Here is a 26,664-nt window from a genome sequence, read left to right on the forward strand (position 1 = left end):
ATTTTGAATTCAAGGTGATACAAGCTACAGCAGTAAAAATACAGGTCTGACTGTGCAACTGTATCTATGCACTGGCACACCACTCACACAATTTACTTGCATAGGTCAGCACCCCTGATGTGAGGAGGACCAAGGAAAAATCTAAGCATGCCACTTTCCCACAAAGAAGTCTCTATCTGTCAAATCACAGAACTATCTGTGAAGACTTGTCTTCTGAACACCTGAAAAACCTTCTCTTAATTATTTCATTATCTTCTATTTCCTGCTTTTGAACGACCACCTCATGGTTACGTAACTGTAATAACACTGCCTGCAAGCTTTTTCAGAAGGAGCCTTATTTGTACTTCCTTAAAAGATTGCATTATAACTCTTATACTGAGCACTTCTGAGGTGAGGCTTTACAGGGTGGACCACTGCCTGGTCTAGACACTAGATTACACTGACAATGGTCTTTATTCCCTTGACTGCAAGACACAACACCAATTGTTTGATTGAGGCCAGGTCTTCATACTTAAAGCAAAACTAAGCCTTATCTTGTACTCAGATCCTGGCAGCTAGAGAACAGAGAAATAAAACACTAAGAATCAAAAAGTGACACCAGAGAAGGTGGGCTAAATACCACAGCTGACAAGCAGAAGTGAAAAGGGCTGTCTATTTACAAAAGGATAAGGTGGCATCTGAGAATATTAACATAATATCAAAATGAGGACAACTTTAATACTGTAAGTACCCAAGAGTAGGTAAGTGATCTCTCTAATGTGAAAAAAAAAAATGTCACCAAAGCCATCCTAGTAAGAAAACCTGACTCATGCTTGTAGAAATGGGGACAAAGCTTTTTTCTTTCTCATCACATCACCTCTCCTCCACAGGTAACTTTGTACAAGGACTCTGATGGAGAAGACTTTGGGTTCAGTGTCTCAGATGGTTTATTGGAAAAAGGAGTGTACGTTAAAAACATTAGACCAGCGGGCCCTGGTGATCTGGGAGGTTTAAAACCATATGACAGACTTTTACAGGTAATGTTTCTGACACTGTGCAGGTTCAGCATGAAGGGACGTGACATACAGATTACTTTGTAAAAAGGTTTATAAGCACACTGCAGGGGTATTTGGGTATGCATATCTGGAGAGGTGATTGTGGAGAACTGCAGTTTTGCAGCCTTGTTACTTGGAACAGCCCTGTAACCTACACTGCTTATTATAAATAAAGAGCACCAGTTTGTTTGTATTTCTGCTGGGAAGGGATGTGTGTAGGAAGGATGATGTGATCAGGAAGGACAAATGACCATAGTTGCTCTGCACCACAGACTGTGCTGTGTAGCATGTCTTAGATTTCTTTCCTTGGCAAGGCCGAGGCTCCACTTCATGGAGCTTTGGACTTTCATGCAGTGGCACTAAAGCTGGATTTTCCTGTGCAGTCAGGTTTATAGGAACATATTCTTTCAGAATGCTAGATATTTTATAACTCCAAAGAAGACATACAAATGCTCACTATGAAGCTGGAATTTCCCACAGCATTTCCAGACAGATTTTTCTTTCTTTCTTTCCTTGATACAGACGTGAGAATTATTTCTTGTGTTTAATCCAAGTGTTGACTGACACAGTTGGAATTATGTAATACTCAGCACCACACTTACCACAGTGCCAAGATGGACTCTGATGAAAAAGCCAAATTAATTCTCAACTAGCCTAATAAAATACTTTATATAAATTTATATATATTAGGTGAAACCAGAGAAGACTTGAACTGAACTGAAATTTCAGATGTGTTCTACTGCATTTAAATTGATGAACACCATGAAAGACAGAGAAACTATGTGCTGTTAAATGTCATTATTGGAGTGAGCATTGTGAAAGCTGGCAACAGCCAGCACCAGTGTAAATATCCCCTTCAGCTACATTCTGTTTAAAAGTGAGTAGAAAACTTAACTGATGTCTTCAGACTAGACATCACAGTTAAATAGTCTTATATTGTGCAGTTCTCTACTTAGAATAGTTAAATCAAGCTCTATAGTCTCAAGGATAAATGTTTTTCTCTAGTGATCTTTTTTTCCCCTAAAACAGTAACAAAAATCAATCTTCTCATCAATCAGGTAAACCACGTTCGCACCAGAGACTTTGACTGCTGTTTGGTTGTGCCCCTCATCGCAGAATCTGGCAATAAGCTGGAACTGGTCATTAGCAGAAACCCACTGGCATCTCAGAAAGGAAGCTCAGAACACCCTTCAGGGAGTGGGGAGTGGAGCGACCCGAATGCTGCCTTCCTTCAGCAGAGCGGACACAGCAGCGTTAGCACGGAGACACGGGATCCTACAAATACGTTATAGCCGAAACCATCGGAGCGGGACGTTCGGTAACAAAAGACAATTATGGTGCTAAATCCATTCAAGAGTTCTCTGAGATTGAGGCTCAGATGCTGTACAGCACTGAAAAGCACAGGAGGTCAGTTGGTCTGTCTCAAGGCTTCTATTAATCCACGGTTACTTTGGAAATAGTTTCATTCTTCATTAAGCCAAGTCACTCCATTCTAAACAATCTAGGATTAGTAACAGTAAAAAATTACGTAAGGGCCTTTTTTTTCCCCAAATAAGAAACTGGGGAGATGTTTTAAATATGCTCTAAATGTTCTTCTCCCTTCAGCAGCAGCAGCAGCAGCTGTTAGAGGGAAAAACATGAGTTAACCTCTGCTAACAAACAGTAGTGTCCAGGTTACGCAGTTTTTAAAAATCATTTTATCAGGAAGGTGGTGCTGTCTGTTGGACAAGGCAGAGTGGTTCACTGCACTTGGTTTTCCTGGGAAATGGCTACATTTCTGATTTTGAAAACCTTTATTCGCTGGCGAGAAGGGTGCACTCATTAGACAAAGCAGGGTGTAGATGTTATAACAAAATGCTTGCAGGAAGCTGCAGTTTGCATTGAACATTACTCCCCACTTCAGCAAATTTGGTTAGAACATATGTTATTCCCTATGCAATGAAATATTTAATGGTATGTCTTGCAACCTGTGGGGATTTTTAAGCAGACTTTTTTAGTGGGATAAAACCTCTGAGGGGGGATTACTGGAAAGAGTGAAACTGAAAGGAGTTCAGACAAATTAGAAAGGTTTTTTTAAAAGAAAATGGCTTTTTTAAAATTCTGTCAGTGGAGATTGATACAGAAGCTCTTTAATGATCCATAAACCTGTAAAACTTGTACTGTCACACGTGAGCTTTTTAAGTCAATCAGTTTCTTGAAGGAAGAAAGGTCCTATTTAATATGCTTTGTTTTCAGCCTTCTTTATGATAAACATTACCCCCTGCAACACATTTTTAGAATTTAAAATTGTAAATATATTTTACAAACACATCACACAAATTGTCTCCTCTCCCTTCTTCCCCCAAGCAATAAAAGACTGCCAGTTGCTTTATATGTTCACCAGCAGCTGCATTGGTTTATTCTGGTATTCAAGTTGTTATTGGTAATTATTGTTATTGGTGAATATAAAGATACTGGATTTGTACATTTGTAGAGTCTCCATATCTAAGCAATCACCTTACAGAGTTGTTTCTGGTCAATTTAAACTGTTTAATGTATCCCTGTTGCTGTTTCCAATACATAAACAAGCTCACCTGCCCTGCACACACAAGCATCTCTGATTTCTATTTCAGCACTGCCAGAAAAGGTCAGAATGACACTCAAGGCTGAATCATGTCAAAAAAAAAAAAAAATTAAAAAAAAAAACAAAAAACAAAAACTCCAAGGTTCATGAGTCACTTAAATATGTATTTTTATTTGTAACAAATAAGTATTAAACTGTAAAGTATTTTTGTACAAATTTAATACTTTAATAGCATGATATTTATCGTCTATGTTATGTTTTTTGAAATTCAAACTGTTGCAAATATTTGTATGGAAAAACTGTATAAATTGAAATAAACAGTGATTTAAAGACATTAAAAATGAGGTAGAGTTTTTCAACTTCATATTTTTCCCAGTGTTTTAGAAAAAAATACCATTTTTATATTTGTGGCATACTTTTTCCTACCCTGAGTGAAAAGAAAAAAATGTTAAAGGTAAGCAGGTTGTCCACATTTTAATGGACATCAGATGTTTAACAATCAATTTATTAATCTTGAAATTGCAGCAAGTCCTACAGTGCACATGAGAAAGCTGAAAGCAGAATGTTATTTGAACTGTGATTTGGAGTTTTGCTTTTCTTACCATGATCATAGATCAGCATAGAACTATTAGCTAAAGCAGCAATGGCAAGTTCTGCATCATAGAAGAAGTTTTCTAAGTCACTGATTGCAACTTTCTTGTTATGTCTTAACAAGATTAAAATCCATTATCCATCAAAGCTCACAAAACCTACACCCCTTAGTAAACTGTTTGCTTTACTCAAGGAAACAGTAGTTTTGGCACATCAGTAAGAGCGTCTCATCACTACTGTAGCATTCGGAGATGGATAAATCTTGGTATGGACAGCTAGAAGTCTTAAAATCAAAATACATCCTTGTGTATTTTTTAAGGGAACATCTGGATCCTCAAAGACCTGTAAGTTCATTCTTCAGCAAAACAGAAGAGAATTACATGATTTTTGATGACCAATACACCAGTGAATCTACTAAAAATGGATCACTGAAAATGTAAAAAAGAGGCACAGCATAAAACAACCTGTTCTTCATAGAACATGCAAAAGCAAGAAAGCCCTTGAAAGGCACCTGCATATTCAGCTTCTCCATCCCAAATATCTTGAATAGGTTTGGTAAAGGTTCATACCAAAACAAATTAATAATTCTCTGTTAGTTTTTGAAAAGCTTCCTAGGAATTTGCTGACCCAAACTTAGATTCTTAAGTCTGGAAGATCCAAGTGGAGATTCTTCTGCTGTTGTCTGTCAAAACAAAACAAAAATGTTACCCAAGTTTGAAACAGACCTAAAATACTTTAGCTGCTTCAAAAAAGGCTCTTTCTCCACGAGCTCAGAAATTAGATGTAATGAAAATAAAAAGCATCTGTTAGCAGGTCTGACTTTATAAAAATCAATTTCAATTATTACATTTTATACACATCTCAGAGCACATCACCTAAAAACTGACATTTGTGCACAGACCATAAGCTGATACAGGCTAAGCTGGTCAACAGATCACTCTGAGAGTAAAAACATGTATAAGTTTATTACTATTGACATTAAACCTTTTTTTCTGTATTAGTCATACATTACTCTGCAAAGACATCTGCCAAATTTGAGTGCTTCACCAATTACTGGTCAACTTGACAATTCTTAAATAAATATTAATAAAACATCGTAACAGTGTCCAGGTGACTTGCATTGGTGAAAGAGAGTGCAAAAGTTTTGTTTTAAACTTTCTCAGTAAGGAGATACTCACAGAAGGTGTTTTTGTAGCATCCTCAGATGCAGGAATTTGTCTTTTACATGGACTTTGCTGCAAACTGATTGTCTGCTCTTTACTGAGAACTGATGACCTCTCCTGTATCACGAGGTCACTTTGAAGTTCAGGTGGGTCAGGAACACTTTGAGTAAGAGAAACAGACTGAGTCTCGAGCTCTTGACTTTGCCAGCACTTCATCAGGGAAGAGGATGTTTGTTCGGGACAGCTATTGGTTTCTGCAACTGCCTCTCTCAAAAACCTCTGCAAACGTGTTTTTCTGGTTATCTCCTTGTTCTTTACTGCTTTCCTGAGGTGCAGCTCCTCAGCCACGATGTAGACCCGGCAGCGTCCCCTGGTCACGGCTGTGTACACGTGCTGCCAGTGCTGCCGGCCCGCATTGCCAACCACATACACCACGGTCCTTTCCTCGGAGCCCTGAAACATGGGAAAATGCTGGTTTTCAAAGGCTGATTTCCAGGAAATACTTAAAAAAAAAGACAAGAATGAGGAAGTTGGAGGCAACTGGGGATGCTCTCAAGAATATTTTGTATAGGGAATTCTAGTTTCAAGAACGTTTCTGATTCATTCGTGAGTGAATACAGTGTATTAGCTCACAGCTGCTGTGTTTTTACCTGGAATGTGTGAATAGTTCTGGCCCAGGCATGCTTTATGTGACACAGCTTCCTCAGTGCCTTGTAGTTCACAGTGAATGTGGAGCCGCTGTACGTGCTGCTGATGGTCAGCAAGCGCTGCTTATCAATTTCTGCATCCTAAAAGAATAACACAACACTCAGCAGTGAGCCTGGATCCACAGCTGGAGCAATGTCTGAACTTTCCTATTCTAGCTTTCCCTGAAATCACAACACCTGCAACATCGACCAACTGAAAGTTTCAGAAGACACTAAACCAAATAAATTGCTGCCTTTCACTGACTACCTTCAAGGAAAACAGTTTTCACTGTTTAAGGATTACCCTAAGTACTGGTGCTTTCACTGCTCAACTCACTGAACCCAGCAAAAAAAAACCAGTTTTTTGTTGCTGTTAACTTTTAGGCCAGCTTGGTTTTCTGCCAGGGAAAACTTTAGCTGTAGCATTACTCTTTACTTCAGACTATGTTAAACATTATCTATTTCAATTACAATACATTTGAGTATTTACAGAATGTATTTACACTGAACACAATAAGACCAACTGAAACACTGTACAAAAAAGCCCAGAATTGAGGTTTTTTGAATTCTCTATCATACTTTGTCTTTTTCATGTCTTTTGCATGATTGTTTAGCCAAACTAAGTATGTATTATGGGCTACACTTATAAAGTGTGAATTGTTTAGTTTGGGGGATTCAGCAAGCACTGAGTAATTTCCCACCAGGTTTTCTTTGTGCAAGTTCTTGCAGCAAAGACTTACCTCAGTAATGAAAAATATATCCCCATTGCAGAGTCGTTTGCCCTCATCAGCCTCTGCAGTGGGTGTGGTTTCTGCACTTCCGCATTTCTGGCTATTAGGACCCTCTCTGACACCACTGGCTGCCAAGAGATCCTTGAGATACACATTGCGCGTGCTGGCAATCTTGTCCCCGTTTTGAAATAGAAGTCGGTTCTTGTGGTCTCTGGGCCACAGAAAGAAGGGGAAAATGTATTTACAAAGTGTGCATTTACCACATCTCAGTATTTTTTCTCTTTTCACTCTCTATACTTGACCCAAATTGAAAAACTTTAATAATAATCAAAATAGTTAGGGTAACACATTTATGTCTTGAGCTTTTGTAAAACCATTTGGTAGAAAACAGTAATATAGAGTAGCAAAAAAATATTTCAGAATCTATTTAAAAATCATACAGTAGCAAAAAAAAAATTAACCTTATGGGGCTTTTTGCATGTTGCTTTTATATGGATTTTGAATATTCAATAGTAACTTAAAATCTCAGAACTCACACAATGAATTTAAATGAAAAGCAGTTTACCACTGTTCAAAATGAGATTAAAGTTTATAAACCTTATAAATAATAAATAACTTTATAAATAATAAAATAAAGTTTATTTTATGAATGATTTATAACATAATCAGTTCTAGATGAAACACTGGAAGTTTTACAGCCTTATTTACAATGTTGTCCCGGCTTTCAAAACAAAAATACAACTTTCAAAACTCTCAAAACAAAAAAACTTTCAAAAACAAAATTAGATCGGTCACAAGAAAAATGCGAAACACTGGCTTACCTGGTTAAATGGTTTGAATAGTGTTGGCAACAAAGTTCATTTATTAGATCACAATCTTGCCTAGATCATACAAAACAAGAACATGAACAAAATCATGATATACAAAACATACAATTACAAGCAATGTCACATTAGCATTAATTTATAAATAATGGAAAAAGCTCCTTTTCTCTCTGATGATCTTCCACCATCTATTAAGAACAATTACTTATTCAGAGTTTAGAACACAGAGCAGTAAAGGAACAGTTTTGTCTAAATACCACAGAAAGTTTTTGCACTGTACACCTAGATTAGTTAGATATGTTTTTACGATAAAGAAAACTAAAGAAAAACTAAAACCTGGAAAGATTTTTTCTGTGGATATATTAAAAATAGCAAGAAGATTTATTTGCTTTTTAAAGACCTGGAATTTTAACTTTTAAATGCAGCTTAAATACCTATAAATATATTATAGAAGAATCATACACAAAAATCACTTACAGCAGTATTGTATTAATAACAATTTAATATGTAATGATAGCAGTATTGTACTAATATACAGTATTGTACCTGAATGCAGACTGGAGAAAAAAATTGATAATCAGAGTTACTCAGCATTCACAAATCACTTATTAGCTCACTGGGAACCTGTAAATAGTAGGTGTTTTTTACTTACTGAGAAAAGGTTCTCCACAATTAAAGGTGAAGGAGCTTTTTCCTAAGTACCCCTTTGTGCAGAACTCAAGGTTATGGACTACTGGTACTAGTGCACTTTATCCCTTCCATCCCTTCAGTGTTTCTTTGAAGCCATGCATACTATTCATGCTCCTGTGATTACTAACTTCCACAATCTTTCTTCCAAGTGTCTTAGAGCCCTACATCCCACCCTTCTTATGTGATGAGTACTCCAAGTTTCCAGCAGTTTTTTGCTACTGCCACTAGTCTCTCCAGCTCAACACACTCAGCTATTTTTAGATTGTGGCTGCTAGCAAGGACTTTTTCAATGTCTGCCTGCACACTCTGTTACCTTCTGAAAGCAATGAATTGTGACTGCTTGGCATCCTCCAATCCCGGCCCTTTTTTAAGTAAAAGCTTTATTGCAGTTTGTAAATCTGTTTTAAAAGACATAAAAAGTAAAACATAAAAATATTGAATTTAAAAAAGAAAAATATAATTCAGTATGAAACTGTCTTGGCTTATTTCTTGCTTTAATGACATCTCAACTTGTTTAAAAAACAGAAAATAAACAACCCCCCCTGAAAAATTCCCACACAAAATGACACACCCCTCAAAGAAACAAATACACACCACAAAACACCCAAGAAAACATCATGCAGTTAATCCACTATTAAAATCTGAGAAACTAGAGTGATATGGAAAGAAACAAATTCTTATTTCTGTGTTAAACAACAAGTTGCATGGAGCATATTTCATGCAAAATAAGGTTTAGATACAGCACATTGAAGACGTAAAGATCAAATATTTTCAAGCTACAGACCTACACACTTGGATTTCACAGAAGAAATCTACTTTTAGTATTCTGTTTGCTGAGGATTTTGCTAGAGTAAGGTAAGGTGATAGTGTTTGTACTATTATTTTTTTCCACATTCCCCTTGGAGCTTTTTGATGCATATAAGAGAGGCCACTCAATCCACTTATACCCAATAAATGTCAAAAAAACCCAGTAAACAATGCCTCCAGCCCTGACCCCAAAACATGTTAAAAGAAATACTGGCATCCCTTCTTAGAATTTTCCTAACTCAATTCTACAGCTGGGAGCACAATCCTGTCCAGCACACCATACTGTTACAGTTGCTTTTTGCTCGAATGATTTCGCCTCTGAATCGATTCTGAAAATCTCCAAAGGTTTGACGGCTCCAGATACAATATAAAAAGACAACCACATTCAATTACAGTGGTGGAAGCTGTCCCCCATTTCAAAGTCTAACTGGTGAGCTGCAGCTCTAAAGCCCATTCTTTGCACTTACATGTCTTGCTGTGTGCACTTACAGAAGGCAAAAGACAAAACTTTGAATGTAGCATTTAAATTTATACCACAAAGCCAGACTAAAATATTCCCAAAATTTTTATTCCAGACAATAGTCTATGCTTTACCAAAGGGAAAATCAAGATAACAAACTGACTATACACACATACTCTCACAATTCCCGCCAGCAGGCAAAGCAACAAAAATAAATTTCTTTTCCGGGATTGGCATTGTCATTTCCTCATTCCAAGCAGAAACTTTCAGCACCTCATCAAATTCAGGAAGCTGCCGGTGAGAGATTCTGGACCAGAGCATTGGAGGGAAACCGGAAAGTTATTTTCAGTTAAAGAATTCCAGCGTATCATCATCTGCATCAGCCTAAATTCACCACTTAGAAATTTTTGTCATCTACACTACATGCCCTGGAAACTCTTTCCTCAGAGCACAACTTAATTTCACATTGAAAAAAATCGGTTGTTTATACTCAAAACCCTCCATCACTTCAGCAGATACTTAGTATTACCTATACAGTTCTTCCCATGGGAGCAAAATGGAGTAAAACAGAAGTGTCATCAAAAAACAAGAATGTTTGTAAAACACTTCTAGACATCTTGCAAATGTTCAGAATATTCTCAAATTCAATTAACATCAAAATCTAGATTTTGTTCTTAGAGGTTTAAAGAAGAAATCAAGTACTGATAGGAAACAGGATTATTTACAAAACAGAAGTAATGCAAATTCTGGAAACATTTAGACTCTTTAGGTATTGATACAGAAAAAAATAGAAAGAAACAGTGATGTAATGACCCTTGACATCTAAATTCTCCAAGCAATTCAGTCTGTTTTAGTTGTCACACTTATCAGCAATGTTTTTAAAGACTCTTTTTAGAGGAGCAATTGTAGGCCATTGTAGAAGGCACAGAGTCAGCTGTGCATTTACAACTCATTTAAAAACAATATTATCCTATTATCTGATAGGATAATAGTGAAATACATCCCATAAAATTCAAGAGTGTTCCAGCACACACATTTTTTTGTCCAATATATCCTTCTGAAAAAATCTGTAGGGTTTTGTTGCTGTTGTTTTGGGGGTTTGTTTGTTTTTAAAACCAATGTTACAGATTTGGACTAAAAAATCTTAACAATACTACAGAGTCAAATCTGGATGCACTGCTATTTGCAGGTAAGAGGCCAAGTAGAAAGACAGGAATTCTTCATACACACATTAGGATATCCTACCTTGATGCATTATCTACAATTAGTTGTGATTCAGCTCTGTGGTTAGTTCGCAGTTCCACAGAAAAGCCTCTTGATTTTAGACCCTCAAAGATATCAGCTAACATGTTTCCTGGGTCTATGCTCGGTAGCTGCCTAGTATCACCTAAACAGAATGCATGTTATTTTTTGTGAGAAGAAATAACCCATCATCTGTTGAAATTTGTCTTTAAAAAAAATGAACACTGGAATGAATAAATACTCAAGCCTATACATTGTAATCTCCATCCTTAATACAATTCACATGTAATAAAACTTAAAAGAATCTAAGAAACTTTAGGAATAAGGTTGCAGTGTAGTTAAAGGTTTTTTTATACTCCTCACTCAGCCATGCTTTACTAGCAAGTGCAAATCTCTCTGCCTGATGAGCACTGACAGTGATCACATCTTACTCAAATACACTTTGAAAGCTACATATTTAAAAACAAATATCATAAATGGCATGTCAAAAAGGAAACCTCTAAGAAAGCATAAAAATTTTACTTTACATTTCTTTGCTTTCCTTTTTAAAACAAGATGATCCTAACATTAAGAATGGCATGGAAACTCCCTCCTAACATACAATTCATATGCTAGCAATAGCTCCTTCAGATTTAAGGAAATCAGAAAAGTTTTCCAGTTGCAAGATGTAATAACCTACCGCATGGAAGTCAGGAAAAGACAAAACACTTCTAAACAAATAACGGAAATACTGATACTTTCATATTGACCTTTGGAAAATTGTCTCTCTTATCTGACCTTAAGAAAGAGCAGAAGTATCCAAGTTCAGAACAATGTAACATTCTGAGATTTTTAAGATACTCTGTGGGAGCTGTTACACTGTATATTGTGCATTATTACACATTGAATAATGTTAAATCTGCTGTTTCACTTACCTAAAATAATAAGTTTAGCAAGCTGAGCATGCTCACACAAGAGTTTTAAAACTAAACTAAGAATGTGTACAGACACCAAACTTCCTTCATCCACAACGAGAACTGTAACTGTAGAAAACTTCCATGGCTGTGCATGGTCACTCCGCCTCCACGATTTAAAACTATAGATAATCTAAAAACAAATAAAAATAAAGCAAGCTTTGACACTAATCAACTGTAAACTATGTTACAAAAGGAGATAGTGTGGTATCATCTAACGTATGTTGAGCTATTACCTGAAATTCTGAACTTACACCTGTAAAGACCCAGAAGACTCAACCATTCAGTCTTATTTTCCAGCTCAGTGAATATAATTCTAGCTGAGATTACCGACACTGACTTACATAAAAGCAGTGTCTTTTTTTTTCCTACAGGAAAGACACAAGGTCAACCATTAGGCTGCTCAGTAACAGAACACCTACTACAACTTGCTGTGGTTAATAATACCCAAAATTGCATGGGGAAGGGGAACAGGCAACTAACTATCCAGTCCCCGAAGATAAAATAAGCCAACAGTACTTTTTCTATTATTATAATTTCTATTTATATGGGTTATTCCACAATTCCAATGTCTTCTTGGCACCTTTTGCTACCTAGAACAAGAGAGACTTGGCCTAATTTTATTAACAGAGTATGCTTTCTACTTTTTTCTAAAAAATTCCACAATACCTAACATTAATTAAGAAAACACTATGCAAATGAAATTTCTCTCATTATTCAACCCCAGGCTACTGATGTTTTCATGCATGTGCTGCTATAATTGCTAGGCAACAGGATCCTAGAAAACAGCTCTACCACCTAGAAATTATTTTTGTATTCATTAAAATGAAATGCAAAACTGAGAAAACCCGATGCCCTAGAGAAGCACAAGTTTCAGATGTGTATAAATAGTAAAGAAACCAAAGTTAGCAAATAACGTATTTCAAATGATTTAAGATTTCCCCAAAACATAATGCTGACTTTCAGATGCTGATAAACTGTACTCAAGCATTAACATTAATAACAAAAATAGGCTACACATTTCTTAAGGAAATTTCAATAATGAGCTTCAGGTTTTTTTCCCCAAAACAAAATGGACAGTATCAAAAGGTGTTCCATAACCTAATTAAAAAAAAAAAAACCCAACAAGAAACAAAACCCAGAACAAACCTTACCTGATGCAGTGTATATGCAGGAAGCTGTGTTTTTTCTCTCAAAAGACTTGTTGCCCTCCCTGTAGGTGCAGTGAATAGTACATTCAATATTTTTTTTGCATACATATTCTCTGATTCCCAGTGGTGATCAAATGTATTCCATTCCTCAGATGCATCCAAGTCTTCTTCAAAGTCCTTAGAAGCAGCTTCCACTTCTTTTTCCATCTGCTTTAAGTGACGAAAAAGGGAGCTAACTATTGTACTCTTCCCACAGCCTCCTTTTCCACTGATGATTGTGACAGGATTAGAACAAATTTTTTTTACAGCAATCACTTGATCTTTGTCTACCTCTGTTCTACTTTGGATACCAGACATAGAGCCCACCTCCTTTTCAGGAAAGTGATTTTCATCATTATGATTGTCTGGATTATTTTCATCCATTTCATGTGCCTGGGTAATATCCATTTTGTTACCTACTGTTTCTCTTGGTGCCTCACAAATGCTAAGTATCTTTTTCACATCCACATCCAGTTTCCACGTGTGGTTTGACAGAAGGTCACCTACATACATTGCAATATCTTTTTCAGATTTGTAAAGATGAGGCAGAAACACCAGCTTTTTCTCCTTAATCACTACATTCTCATCTTTCAAAAATTCAAGAGATTGCCAAACATGCTCAATGGACATGTGTTTGGATACAAAACGAGCTAATTCATCTTGATCTTCATATGTGTGTCCCATTTGTCTACAGCGTGTCTTGAGCTGATCATACAGAATTAATGCATTCTTCTGCAAGTCAGGAATCTTCCGGAGGAGATGTTCACACTGACAGAAGGCGGCCCACGTTGCTTCACAGTAAGGAAGGTTCAACTCCTTATACATAATCTTCTCCCCAAAAAGAGTAAAAGCAAACATAAATTTATTTCAGAAGTTGTTAGCTTCTTGCTGAATAGCATTCCTCATAGTAAATACAAATTGCAATTCAGATGGTAGAAGTTTACAAAAATGTATGTACTTTTCATAAAGCAAAATACTTAAAAGTAAGCTGGAATGGTAATTCCTCTTTAGTCACCCTTCTGTAGGGTGAATTTTTAAAAGTAAAAATACCTGTCACAGAAATTGGGTATTAGGGAGATCTCATGCACACCAAATAACATATTTTCATGTAAAGGTACACAAACTGTAGGGACAGAGCACAGGAAAACCATTACGCAGAATACTGTACCCAATTCTGAACATGTTCAAGAAATATGCCACACTATGATAAAATAATGAAAGATTGAGATATGTAATCATATTGCATATTGAGAGCAAGAAAAATTAAATTAACTTGCTCAGTCATGAGAGAAAAAGCTTAAGAGAGTCTTCAAGCAATAAAAAACTGCAGTGAGACTACAGGTTCTTGAAGCAAGAGAGCAAGAAGTCCATATTGCATCAAGGAACAGCCAAAATTGGACATCAGGAAAATATTTTTAAATTATGAGAAACACTGGAATATATTTGCTACCCTGCTGAGTCTCTGAAATTAGAGCTCTTAAGGACAAGTCAGAACATTCATCAGTAAAGCAAAGGGAAAACCAAGCACATTTTTGAACAACTAAAGCTGTAGCTCCTATGTGAGGTACAGGACTGCTAAGATGATGTGCAGCAGCAAAGCTCATGGCAAGCACAGCAAAGGAAAACAGGAAGGTAAGCAACCATTGCAAATTCCATTACAAAAAAACAAACTACTGGACCAGATGACCTCTTACAGAGAAACTTATCTACCTTACTATGAAAGCACAGATACTGCTCTACATATTAGGAAAAGAAAGTCTCATTTACCGGTATAAAATTGAAGAGAACAGCTGAGGATTTTAAATTACCTAACTTTCAGCCCAATTACCTCAAACATTTCATTTTCTGTCTCTTGTAGAGAATACTAAACAAATGGTTGTAACAAAACCACTTTCAAAAATCTTCTGAGATTTTTTTCTAGACCAACTGGAAAAACAAAACCTTTTGCTAAAACTGAGTCCAGTACATCATCCATTTCCAAATGAACTATGCTTAGCCCCTACAAATGCCCATTTAATCAAGTGAACCCAACTAAAACAGCACTATAGTCTAACGCACCTCAAATGCAGCAAACACCATATTTTTCCTGTACGTAATATTACTTACCCTGCTGAATCCAAGCTTCCATGGCTCATCCTTTAGTATCTCATCCAGTTTTGTTACCATCTCATCAGTTACCTCCTCACCATCTGTATCAGCCTTTCTTTGCCAACACATCTTATCTAACAGACAGCAAAAGTGGCGTGGCAGAAGAATCGGCAAGAACTCCAGTATTCTCGGAAAAGCCAGAGCTCCCAGTACCGCCTTTCCTGCAACTGCACGCACCATAAGCACAGCAAGTTTTATGTGATATACAAAGACTGTTGCAAAGCAATTTACACTGACTCTGGCTTCATCCTTCTGCCTCCCTTATACACAAGACTTCACAAATTTCTCTCATTTTCTTATTTTTCATAACCCTTTTCAAATTTTTTAAAAGTCTTTTTTCCCTGAATTGCCTTAAGAAAAAAACAGTGTAAACAGATGACATAAAACCAGCAACTAAATGAATTCACTTGGAAAATATATATATTATGCACTTGGTTTAAACTGCATACTCAACAGCATTTTGTAGAAAGTCAGTTCAGACCTCACCATGCCTGCCTCTTACCTAGAAGTAATTTTCATAAAGATTTCATGTATTTCAAATGCAAAATACGAAAAGAGCTTCTAAATTTGTAATATCAGATCAGTAGAGGAACTTACCAAAAAAGTGCTTGCCACTGGCTTTCTCAATGACCCCAAAATTAAGCTATCACTTTCCCTGTTTACATCAGTCATGGGCTGAGAGAAAGGAATAATGGAACTGATTTGCTCCATATTTTTCTTTAAAAAAGTAATTTCAGAAGAAAGAAAATCAGATTTAAAAATAAAGTGAGATTTTCAGAAGCTTTATCTCATGGGAAAAAATAGGCTATTTTTAAGTAAGTGTTAAGGAAAATTTAAAACACTAATTTTTCTCACTTAAGTACTTTTTCTGATCACTGTCTTACCCTCATAAAGACAAAGATAAAACCTTTTCCCTTCTAAGCAAGTACTTAATTTACATGTAAATCATTGATACACACTATTTCTACACACAAAAAAATACCATAAAGACTTGAAGAAAAAACTAGTCAAGCCCATAACAATTAATGACAACCAAAAAAATTTACAACAATTACTAACAGTAGGAACTGGTATAGGGGAAGGGTCTATGTTGCTCAGGGATAGAGAAAGATTAAAGCTTAAAACATAGCAAATGAATTTAAGCTAGATACTAGAACAAAACCACCAGCTACAAGGATGAAGAGAATACATAAGCACACTGTGCAACCTTTTCTATCATTACAAAAAGAGAAAAAAAAAGAGACCAAAAAGGTCTACAGATCTCTGAATATTTTCCTCTCATTACACATGGGATTTGAAGTAGAGTCAGTTCAAGTCTAGCAGAGGCTCTGAACTCTCCTGTTACACATAATTTGACATCCAAAAGCATCATCTCCATCATCTGACACTGTCCAGTAAACCAAGTACTGGAAAACTTTGCTTGCTTACACATAACTGTAGATAGACCCAACCAATCTGTACAGGTTATGGAAACAGATCATCACAGCAAAACAAGAGCTCTAATGCTGAGGGCACACCTCAGACATCCTGACCTTCTGTGTATTTCAGTGTTTCGCTTCAGACCAGCTAAGTCTGGTCCCACAGACTGAATGCCCATTATAGATCAGAGTACCTCAGGAATGCAAGTAGAACACATTGTTTGGGTTTCATCCAGCAGGGATACAGTCAGTGCTCTCAGAGACTGCATCACAGGGGGGACAAGGGAGACGTCTGCTTCAAAAGCACACTCCTGATCCAATTTCTAACACTGAGGTAGTCACACTCATGTCACACACACCAACACTGCCCACAACAGCATCCTCAGAAGTCTGAACTATCTCCATGTGGAGACATTCCAGTGCTTCCACAGTCAGCTCCCAGCCACACCAATCTGCTGACAGACATGATTCAAACACACCTAGTCTATTTAGCACAGCTGATTAAGACTATGCTGAACTCCTTCAATGATCCCTGTACTACAGAGAAGCACCTATACTACTTATGAACAGGCACAGTCCTAAAAAGCCATCGTCACCATGCTAAAATAGTGCTGAACCCATTTTTCAATAAGCCTTGTTATAGCTGAATAAACTATATAGTTTATAGTATAAATAAACCATATAGGATGTACCAGTGCCTTTGCATTGTAGAATCACAGAAGCATAAAATGGTTTGGGCTGGAAGTGACCTTAAAGGTCAACTAGTTCCAAACTCCTTCCACCTTCCGCTAGACCAGGTTGCTCCAAGCCCCATCCAACCTGGCCTTCAGCACTTCCAGGGCAGGAGTATCCCTAGCACAGACAATTCTACCTACAGAATCCAGCAAAGTCTTTCTGTATGCCTACCTTTAACTGATCAGTTGTCCTACTGTCCTGAATTATTTTGAAATAAAAGAATCATTTGAATATACATTTCAAATTAATACATCTTAGTTTGAATTCAGTATATGAGATAGAATGCCTTAAAAAACAATTAAAACAGCACAGGATATACCTACATGATTTTGAAACATAATAGAAGATGTCATAATCCTTGGTATCTATTTGGCTCCTCCTTGGCTGTAGCTGTGAAACTTGGAACTGTTTTACTTTTTCTTCAAGATTGCTAAAACTCAGCACAGACTCAGTAGGAAGCCAAGCAAAAAACTTTTCTTTCCAATTTTCAGGAACACCACATTCCTTAAGAAAGAGTGAAAATACTTGTCGGTTGTTTTCTTCTACATCAGTCTGCAGAAAATACGATGGATATCCTTGCACAAAGTACTTTGATCCCATTTTTTTAACTTTAACATTAACTTTCCACCAAGGGTCAACTAATGGAAAACGTCCAACTACTTCATACTGCTTTTTGGTGCCACATTCCTGTATAATAACTGAAAAAGAAAAACAAGTCCAGTGTTAATTGAGAGTCATAAAAATTAGAAGTTTGTGTTGATTAAAAGAGTTTTGTTGTTTCAATGTGGTTTTGGATTCAAAGGTGGTTCAAACATTTCTGTAAGTTGCAGTAGTAAAAGCAAAGCAGGACTTTTCATAAACTCCTGATGCCAGTCTCTCCACTAATATCTAAAAACAAAAGTGAACCCAAACTCAGAAACAAGTACTAAAACTCCTTCTCTAAGCATAAGGAATGAACCTGGCCTATGAATTTATTAATGTAATTAAATATGTATAATATTACGGTTTACTATTTATTCCAACTCAAGTTTACAACTGAATTTTAAACAGTTTTATCACAAAGTATTATATCACAATGCCTCCACAATTTCACAGAATTACTAGGTTGGAAAAGACCTCCAAGATCATGGAGTCCAGCTCAGCCCTAATACCTCAACTAAACCATCACACCAAGCGCCACACCCAATCTTCTTTTAAACACATCCAGGGATGATGACTCCACCACCTCCCCAGGCTGATCATTACAATACTTTGTTACTCTTTCTATAAAAAACTTTTTCCTAACATAGGTTGGAACCTATATTTCCCCTGGTGCAGTTTAAGACTGTGTCCTCTGTTCTGTCAGATGCTGCCTGGAGAAAGAGACCAATCCCCACCTGACCACAGCCACCTTTCAGGGAGTTGTAGAGAGTGATACGGTCACCTCTGAGTCTCCTTTTCTTCAGCCTAAACAACCCCAGCTCCCTCAGCCATTCCTCACAGGGTTTGTGTTCCAGATCCCTCACCAGCCTCGTTGCCTCCTCTGGACACGCTCAAGTGTCTCAAGGTCCTTCCTGAACTGAGGGGCCCAGAACTGGACACAGAATTCAATGTGTGGCCTCACCAGTGCCGAGCACAGGGGGAGAATGACCTCCCTGCTCCTGCTGGCCACACTATTCCTGACACAGGCCAGGGACCATTGGTCTTCTTGGCCCCCAGAGCACACTGCTGGCTCATGTTCAGCTGCTGTCACCAGCACCCTCAGGTCCCTTTCCATATGGGCACTGTCCAGCCACACCGTCCCCTGCCTATAATGCTGCAGGGGGTTATATTGGCCAAAATGCAGGACCCAGCACTTGGACTTGTTAAACTTCATCTTGTTGGACTCTGCTCATCCATCCAACCGTTCCAGATCTCTTTGCAAAGCCCTCCTCCCTTCCAACAGGCTCCCAGCTTAGTGTCATCTGCAAATTTACTAATGAAGGATTCAATTCCCTCACCCATGTTGTCAATAAAGATATTGGAGAGAACAGGCCCCGCACAGACCCCTGAGGGACACCCCTGATGTCTGGCCCCCAGCTGGGTGCAGCACTGTTCACCACCATTCTCTGGGCCATCCAGCCAGTTCCTAACCCAGCCCAGAGTGCTCCTGTCCAAGCCATGGGCTGCAGCTTCTCCAGGAGTGTGCTGTGGGACACAGTGTCAAAGGCCTTGCTGAAGTCCAAATAGAAAACATCCACAGCCTTTCCAGCATCCACCAGGTATGTCACCTGGCCATAAAAGGAGACCAGACTCTTATATAAACTCAGATATGTTTGTATACCAATTATTTCCCATGACTGAAACCACCAAAATTATAAGGAATTAATATAATAAATTCTCAACATTTTGTATGACCTGGTTTGCCTCCTCTTTGCCTTCAAAAAAATAATACACCATTCCCTGATTGACAACTGAGGACCAACTGTTATGACCAGAACAAAGTGGGTATCTATGTTTAACAGGGCCTCTTCCTCACCAGGACAGCTCTGTAATAACTTATTTATTTCTCCCTGGCTATTTAGCCCAGCTTAGCCATTTTAAAAACAACTTGCAGACAAAGCACTTTCTAGGCAGAGGTTATTCCAACTTCACCTACTTTTCTAAACTCCAAGTATAAAGTAGGAAATTAACATAAAGTATCAACACTCTAATATGTCATCAAACAAAAAATAAAACGCGTTTTTTTCGAGTAAAGTAACTTGAATGTGAAAACCTTATGTTTTCTTACTGTTGCAATCCTGTGCCCGTAGAAAAGCACAGATTCCCTTTCATTACCTGTTCATCACCTGCTTCGATTTCCTGTCCCTGCCTGGGTCAGTTCAGCGGGGAAGGGCCGAGCAGGGACCTTTCCCTCACGGAAAGCGCCGCGCACTGGCGGCCGGGCCGGGGCCGGGCGCCGCCGCCATTCCCGCAGCGCCGGGCCCCGCTCGCTTCCCCGTTGCCCTGCGCGGAGCCCGGAGCCCCGAGCCCCGAGCAGGGAGGGCAGCGCAGCCCGCCCGGCCCGGCCCGCCCCGGACCGTCCCGCCGCCCCTCACCGGCTCTGCGCGGGGGCAGCGCGGCCGACAGCTCCCGCCCGCCGGCCTCCAGGAGCGCATCCTCCGCCAAGAGCGGCTCCTCCTCGAAGTCCTCGTCGCTCTCCTCCTCGTCGCCCGGCGCCTCCGAGCGCAGCGGCCGCAGGTGTCCCCAGAGGTCCAGGGTCGCGCCCCGCTGCCCCCCGCACTCCGCCATGCCGCCCCGGCGGAGATCTCCCCGCCCCCGCGGAAAGGCGGGACGGCGGCCTGAGGAGCCCGGAGCGGCGCGGGATGGGATGGGCAGGAACGAGGAGACGGCTTGGGGTTTTTTAGTACTTCGGGACGTAATTCTCTGTCTTTACATGACCCCTGTCACAAAACCATCAGATCATAACATCATACTTCCTGTATATCGGGTTATGTTTCACCCAGCTGCCTCCAGAGTAGTTTAATGTACAAGTAGAGTGTTCTCCGGAAGGCCCTCATTGAAAATCACCCTTCCTTTCCTACGCTTTAACCTTGGCAATTGCTGCTTAGTCCTCGCTTTTGCTCAACACCAGAACCTTGCCTTTTCTGAAATTTTGTGACAGTTCATTGTTGAAATATCAAGCTTTCTCATATTCAGTGCTGATCTCTCACTGAAGTCCTCCAGAAATCCTGCTATTCAGTCATGAAAGCAAGGCTTTCTACGAACCATTTTAAACTGATTTTCACTGCTGAGTAGTTATCAGGTTAATATTTACCATTTTGTCATGTAGCTGTTTTTTTAGCAAAATTTCACAATTGTATTTTTGCATGTTCATGCCACGATCAAGCATATGTTTTCATCAATTAATTTAGTTTTGTGAGATATCTTTTTTTAACAAATCATTTTGCTGACTTCTGTGTTTTGATTTGCCCTGTCTCTATTTTTTTAACTATTTTCTTCCAATTTCTTCTTTGTTTTGCTTTATACAGTTTTGCTTCACTCAGTACACTGGAGGCCGCTGTGGATGTCTTGCTGATGCTTCAGAGTACTGGCAAGCAGATTAAAGGAGATGCAAAAGCAACAGGAGCCGGTGCAAGGCTGGTGGATTCTTCTGATTGAGATTAAATAACTGGGTGGTTTCACACCCCAAAAGACCAAAGTGCAACACAGAAATGCCCCCAGTACTACACTAAATGGAATGCAGCAAATAATTTGCCCAGCATCTGAGAAGCTGTCAGCAGCACCGACATACCCTTCAGAACAGCAGCATAGATTATTTGTACGTGCGTTTAGAACAAGTCATGTATCACAAAATCGATAAACATACAACAATTACTTTTGGTCTAACCTAAAAGAGACACAATTCTTTCCCACATAATTTCATGACTCCTTCCCATGCATGATCCAGAAGGCCTTCCACCCACAGGTCTACCCTATAAAGAATGTCCCCCTCTTTGCCACCTTCCTCCTAACAAAACTAAAGGGCCTTCAGCTCTCTCACACAGAAGCATGGGACTCTCCCTCTGTCCTGGCATGGTTCCAGGTACCCCATCCTTGGAATTATCTACATTACTGTGTCAAAGTAATACCTAAAACACAACAGAGATGTGTAAACATTACCGTTGCTGTTTTAAAACCCAGCTGCAAGTCTCATGCATGCATAAGAATACTGAAATAGTTGTTCTTAGTTCTTATGTGATAAATATTGGGATCCTTTCTCCAGCTTAATTCACAGATCATGAAGTAACTGCTTTACATGGCAGGCTGAAAACACATGGCCTATAAAAGGGAGACATGAGAGGGAATGGAAACATTGATGTTAATTTTAAAAATTTAAAGCATTAGCTTACTGAAAAGTTTAATGGTGTAGGCAGTCATACATTTGAATCAGTGCTTAAAGATACTTTTTTCTTATGAAACATCATTTCATATTCAACTATGTATTTGTCTAAGTGAAACTGGATATCTGACTGCCCCAGTCTATTCTGAACATGCAAATTTAATACTGTATTCAGCAAGGCTGACTGGTATTTCCTTATCTTTCTACAATCCATACTATATATGCTGAATTTCTGTATGATGTCTTACATTTCTATTTCTCCTTATCATCCAGTGGGATGCACCCTAATTAAAAATGTCTTTATGTGTGCCCAGCTTTATTAGGAAAGGCTTGATTTTCAAAAATGTGACTACTTGCCACTCATGTGAAGTCAGACTGGTTTTCTAGAGATGGGTGAGGATTAGATTATTTTTTTGAATATTTGAGACTAAATGTTTTGCTCCTTTCAGGAAATGAAATGAAATTTTGTGATTTCAGTGACAAGCAATTGGTCAAGCTTCAGTCCTATTCTCTGCACTTCATGTTACTCCATTTGTTTTTATTGTTTTCACTTCATTTCAGAATTTTCTTCTTTTTTTAGCATTTCATTTCTTCAACTTCTTCTCCTATCTCTTTGTTTGCCTTTCTTCCCTGATTTTAGGATTTCAGTGTGAAGAATTTTGGCAACTTTCAGTCCTTTTCACTGCACCTCATTTCATCTCAATACATTTTGTTGTAGTCACTCCATTTCCAAATTTTCTTTATTTTTTTTTCAATTGCATTTATTTTATCATATCTCCTTTCCAGAGTATTTGTTACATTTTGTTCTCTGATTTCAAGATTTCATTTCCTTTCCTGCCACAAAGGTTTTAAATCATACTTTGAAAAACACTTGGAAATCTTAGATAGCCTTTGGGGACTAGCTTATTCCCCATAATGTCTCACTCCAAATATCACCCTAAAATCCAGAAATGCACAGTAAACAGAAACATGCTTTGATAGCCCTTTGATTTTATCCTCCAATGCACCATGATATCACTGCCATGATAATTCATGATTCTTAAAATATAATCTGTCATGACACATGACACATGACTACTCTTTAAACTCTTAAAGTTACTGCAGAAGAGTAGTGTTACTTTTCTGTCTGTGGAGAAAAAAATCTGTTTATAAATTTGAACCCAATACTGGTGCATTCATTGAAAAAAATGCAAATCCCTGCAAAGCAAAGTCATGATGAACAAGGATAGATAATTTGCTGACTCTTACTGCTTTGTGTCTTGTCCCACAGTAGCAAGTTTTCATTTAATAAAAAGTATGCCCATATAAATCTCCCTCTTTTAAATAGGTGTGTGAAATCCTATTCTGAAAACAATTTTCAGAACATTCTGACAGGTACCATTTATACACTGAAGGGTTATATTTATGCCAGCCTCCAGATTTAAGTAAGACTTGCTACATTTTTTAGTGTTTCCCCACACGTAACACACTTTTTCACAGGATGACTAGCAGTTCATCTTCAAATCTGACTAGGACTGGGAGTAGGGGGAGATTCCCTAGTCTCAGATTTGCCTGCATACTCACTGCTTCCTGATCTGTGCTGGGATTCAAGACATTCCTGTCTGCCAAATCCAACAGTAAGACTGAGTTTGCCATCTGGGAGCATTGACTGGAAGTCCTCAGATGATTAAATTAGGTAATGTATCTAGCACAGCAGGAGGCAGGAGCAGCAGAGAAGGGGTTAAACTGTCATTCCTCTTGAGATGGAAAGGTTTCAGTTTTACACTGTGGTCTTTCAGGGTGTCATAGACAAATCATATCCACAGAAATGCTTTTCGGGAAGTGAAATTATGGACAACAGCAACGCCGCCCAACTGCCTTTTGTGTTTTTTTTTGTTTTATTGAAATATGTTATAATATGTTATATTGAAATGCTGGACCCAAACAGCAGTGAGCTGTCCTTGCTGCTAGCCACGAGCCTCCTGGCATACAAGGTCCACAAGTAGTCAGCTACCACCAGCATGACTTAATAGTGGAGTGTGGAGATTTTTGAGATCTAGGGATCCCACAAACAGGTGTCAACATATGGAAGCTTTCGGAGGCTGGTGACAAGGGGCTGTAAAATGACTGCAGGTTAATTAGCACTTTTAATTGCCAGAGTTTCTCCTGTGAAATCTCTTCACAGCTGGGTGACATTTCTATAGATGAGGCAAAAAGTGGTAACTCTGCTGACGCTTTTTCCCTAGATAGTAAACTTCAGAAAACGTCAAACATGTCATGTGTTAGATATATATGTCTCACAGTCTTCATTACAAATCAAACTGGTAGAACTTGAGACATTTAAACATGAACTTTTTTTTTTTTTAGAGTTGTTATAAGAGCATCATATTGCAGCATGCTCAATCATAGTCTAGAAGAGGGGCTTTCAAAACCTTGATAGGGGTAAGATAGAGCCCCCTGGTTAGGACAGATACAGTGATACAACTTGGAACTCTGCCAGTGTAAACCAGCACATTAGCAATAATGTTGAACTCTGCTTAGGAAACATGCTTGGCATTGTCAGGGCCTTAGGAGTCAAAGCAGATTCTTTGCATTTAATTCAAAGTTCTAAAACAGGACTGCTCCTTATTAAAAGCCTCAGAAGAAAACCAAGACAACTTTTCATTCTCCTTTCTTCCCAAGCCCACAGAATGTTTGCAGCATCTGGTATGCATTTCCCCTTAAAGAATGGTGACCTCATTGAGATATGGGATCAGAGTCACTTTAACTTAACCATACTGTTGTAAAGCATTTTAAAAAATTGTTTAAAAATTATTATTTTCTGTGTCTGAGGGAGGAAAAAGCAAATCCAAGGGGGGAAAAAAATCTGGATAAAATGGCTGCTGTTACAGACAAAATAAAAACAACCACCCAAATTACTATTTTTATAATTAGATGTATGTGTACAAAGATTTCTGCTTGAATATATTACATTCATTAACCAGGTTTTATGTCATACTTGCAGGTTTGTATATCTCAGGAAGGAAATCCAGTACTGTTATCTGATTTGCCAGGAACACATAAAATCTCCCTTAACAGTGTTTCATAGTCAGTAATATTTGGAAGTACTTTTTCTAAAACAGTCTGTATCTGGGAGTTTATAGAAAAAACCTCCTCTGTTTATCCTGATGTGTTCCACTAATGAAAAGGCTAAGGAAAACAGAAACAACAACAAAACCTAAAACAAACAAAAACCCAAGCCCCCAGAAAATGAGACAGCCTTCTTAAGAAATGCCTGAAATTCTCCAGTTCTACTTGTTACTTTATACTTGTAAATGAAAGGATGGGTGACTTTAATGACCATGTGATAATATTTTGGTTCACTTGTCCCTGGCTGCCCTCCCTCAGCATCCATTCTCCAGCATCCTTTCTTAATTAATGGTTTGGAGGAGAAATTAACTCCACAAGTCTACATTTTTGCAAGAGAATCCCAGAATTATTCTTTATGTTTAAAACTTACAGAGCTATGATGTTCTGTAATGGTGTAATCACTACATTCCTGGTGAACCACACAGCAAAGGTCTGGTTAATAAACTCAAAATTAAATAAAAAGAATTCTCAGAGAAGGAAAATTCTCTGTCTTTTGAGACTGTCAAAAAGGATATTACGAAATATGTTTTAAGAATTCTTGTGTAGCTGCTCATCTTTGCTTTTTGAGAATATTTTTCTGATAGCAGGGAAGACTAAATGGGGGTAAGAGGGGGTAAGAGGGTAGGGTGTATGTTTCCCTCAGGATTTGACTGAAGACTAGTATTTTCTGTGCTTATTGGAATGTGTTTTTTAATTTTCCTAAGCAGGTCACCCTGCTGCCAACAGTATCATACTGTGAGGGTGTGATTCTGGGCCCAATTTCCATCTATATTTGCAAACTAACCTGGGCCAGAACAGGGCCTGAAGTGGAGGTGTGCCACCATCCACAATGTCTGCAGCTGAGGCACTCTAGCACATTTTGCCCTGTGTCAACAAACACCATGTCAGATGATGCCCAGGCCCTGAGAGCTTTTCTTTCCCCTCTCATAGTTAAGAATCAGGACCAATGAACAGATCCTGTTTTCTTTTCTGGTTCAGAGGTAGCTACTAAATCTTCCCAAGTCATTTACCTGCATACAGTTCTACTTTGCAGCTGTTTGCCACCAAAGGCCACTGCTCCCATTAGCTCTATAAAGCCTTTTGTGATACTCAGATCTGGAAAGCATTTGTAGCCACTTTCCCCCTCTTTAGTTCTTATCTGGAGCTTTCCTTGAAAAAGAATGAAATAAAAATGAGTAAGCACTTTCACAGTCTAAGATCTGGGACTTTTTCCACAGGGTTGAGAGCCCTTCCAATTATTTGCCTTCAGATGGGCTCCTGAGTTTAGCTAGTAAGTTTTCTTTATAAATAAATCACGTCCGTGCACTAACCCTTCTTGGTTACTGTTCCCCCAAAATTTCTATATTTTTCTGGTAACAAATTTAACGCAATTTTCTTCATGTGGTCTCATAAACATAATGAGCAGATGGAAGAGCTCAGATTACAGCTAAAACCAGCTTAAATGCAGCTGTTCATCTTCTTTTGTAACAAAATCAATGAAT

General features: G+C 38.3%; 2 protein-coding genes and 1 long non-coding RNA gene across 32 annotated transcripts in view; 2 read left to right on the forward strand and 1 right to left on the reverse strand.

Annotated features, from left to right (window-relative positions):
* Positions 1-3,938, forward strand: part of GRIP1 (glutamate receptor interacting protein 1) — a 311,868-nt gene extending 307,930 nt beyond the window's left edge. For all 28 annotated transcript variants that reach the window (XM_086884474.1, XM_086884480.1, XM_086884483.1 and 25 more), the window contains 2 exons: positions 870-1,016; positions 2,093-3,938. In XM_086884474.1, coding sequence (XP_086740600.1) covers positions 870-1,016; positions 2,093-2,326 — 381 coding nt within the window. In that variant the 3' untranslated portion in view covers positions 2,327-3,938. The remainder of the gene's footprint in view (positions 1-869; positions 1,017-2,092) is intronic.
* Positions 3,741-20,775, reverse strand: HELB (DNA helicase B). 3 transcript variants are annotated; one of them, XM_086884503.1, is made up of 13 exons: positions 20,292-20,530; positions 17,559-17,933; positions 15,041-15,249; positions 12,899-13,762; positions 11,706-11,877; positions 10,795-10,936; positions 9,726-9,856; positions 8,596-8,680; positions 7,590-7,649; positions 6,778-6,979; positions 6,002-6,139; positions 5,367-5,804; positions 3,741-4,870 (listed from the first exon to the last, which is right to left on the reverse strand). In XM_086884503.1, exons 1-13 carry the CDS (start codon positions 20,482-20,484, stop codon positions 4,781-4,783), a joined length of 3,099 nt encoding a protein of 1,032 aa, XP_086740629.1. In that variant the 5' UTR covers positions 20,485-20,530; the 3' UTR covers positions 3,741-4,780. The 3 variants fall into 3 exon arrangements, with proteins under 3 accessions (XP_086740629.1, XP_086740631.1, XP_086740630.1); XM_086884505.1 differs by lacking the exon at positions 20,292-20,530 and adding an exon at positions 20,032-20,212; XM_086884504.1 differs by lacking the exons at positions 9,726-9,856; positions 10,795-10,936 and having other exon boundaries at positions 20,292-20,775.
* LOC147653626 (uncharacterized) lies at positions 20,516-25,287 on the forward strand. Its single transcript, XR_015285541.1, has 2 exons — positions 20,516-20,998; positions 21,225-25,287. It is a non-coding gene; the product is annotated as an uncharacterized LOC147653626 (long non-coding RNA).
* The last annotated feature ends 1,377 nt before the right edge of the window (positions 25,288-26,664 follow it).

Source organism: Cyanistes caeruleus, chromosome 4 (genome assembly GCF_971803275.1).
Source record: "Cyanistes caeruleus chromosome 4, bCyaCae1.hap1.1, whole genome shotgun sequence".
NCBI lineage: Eukaryota > Metazoa > Chordata > Aves > Passeriformes > Paridae > Cyanistes > Cyanistes caeruleus.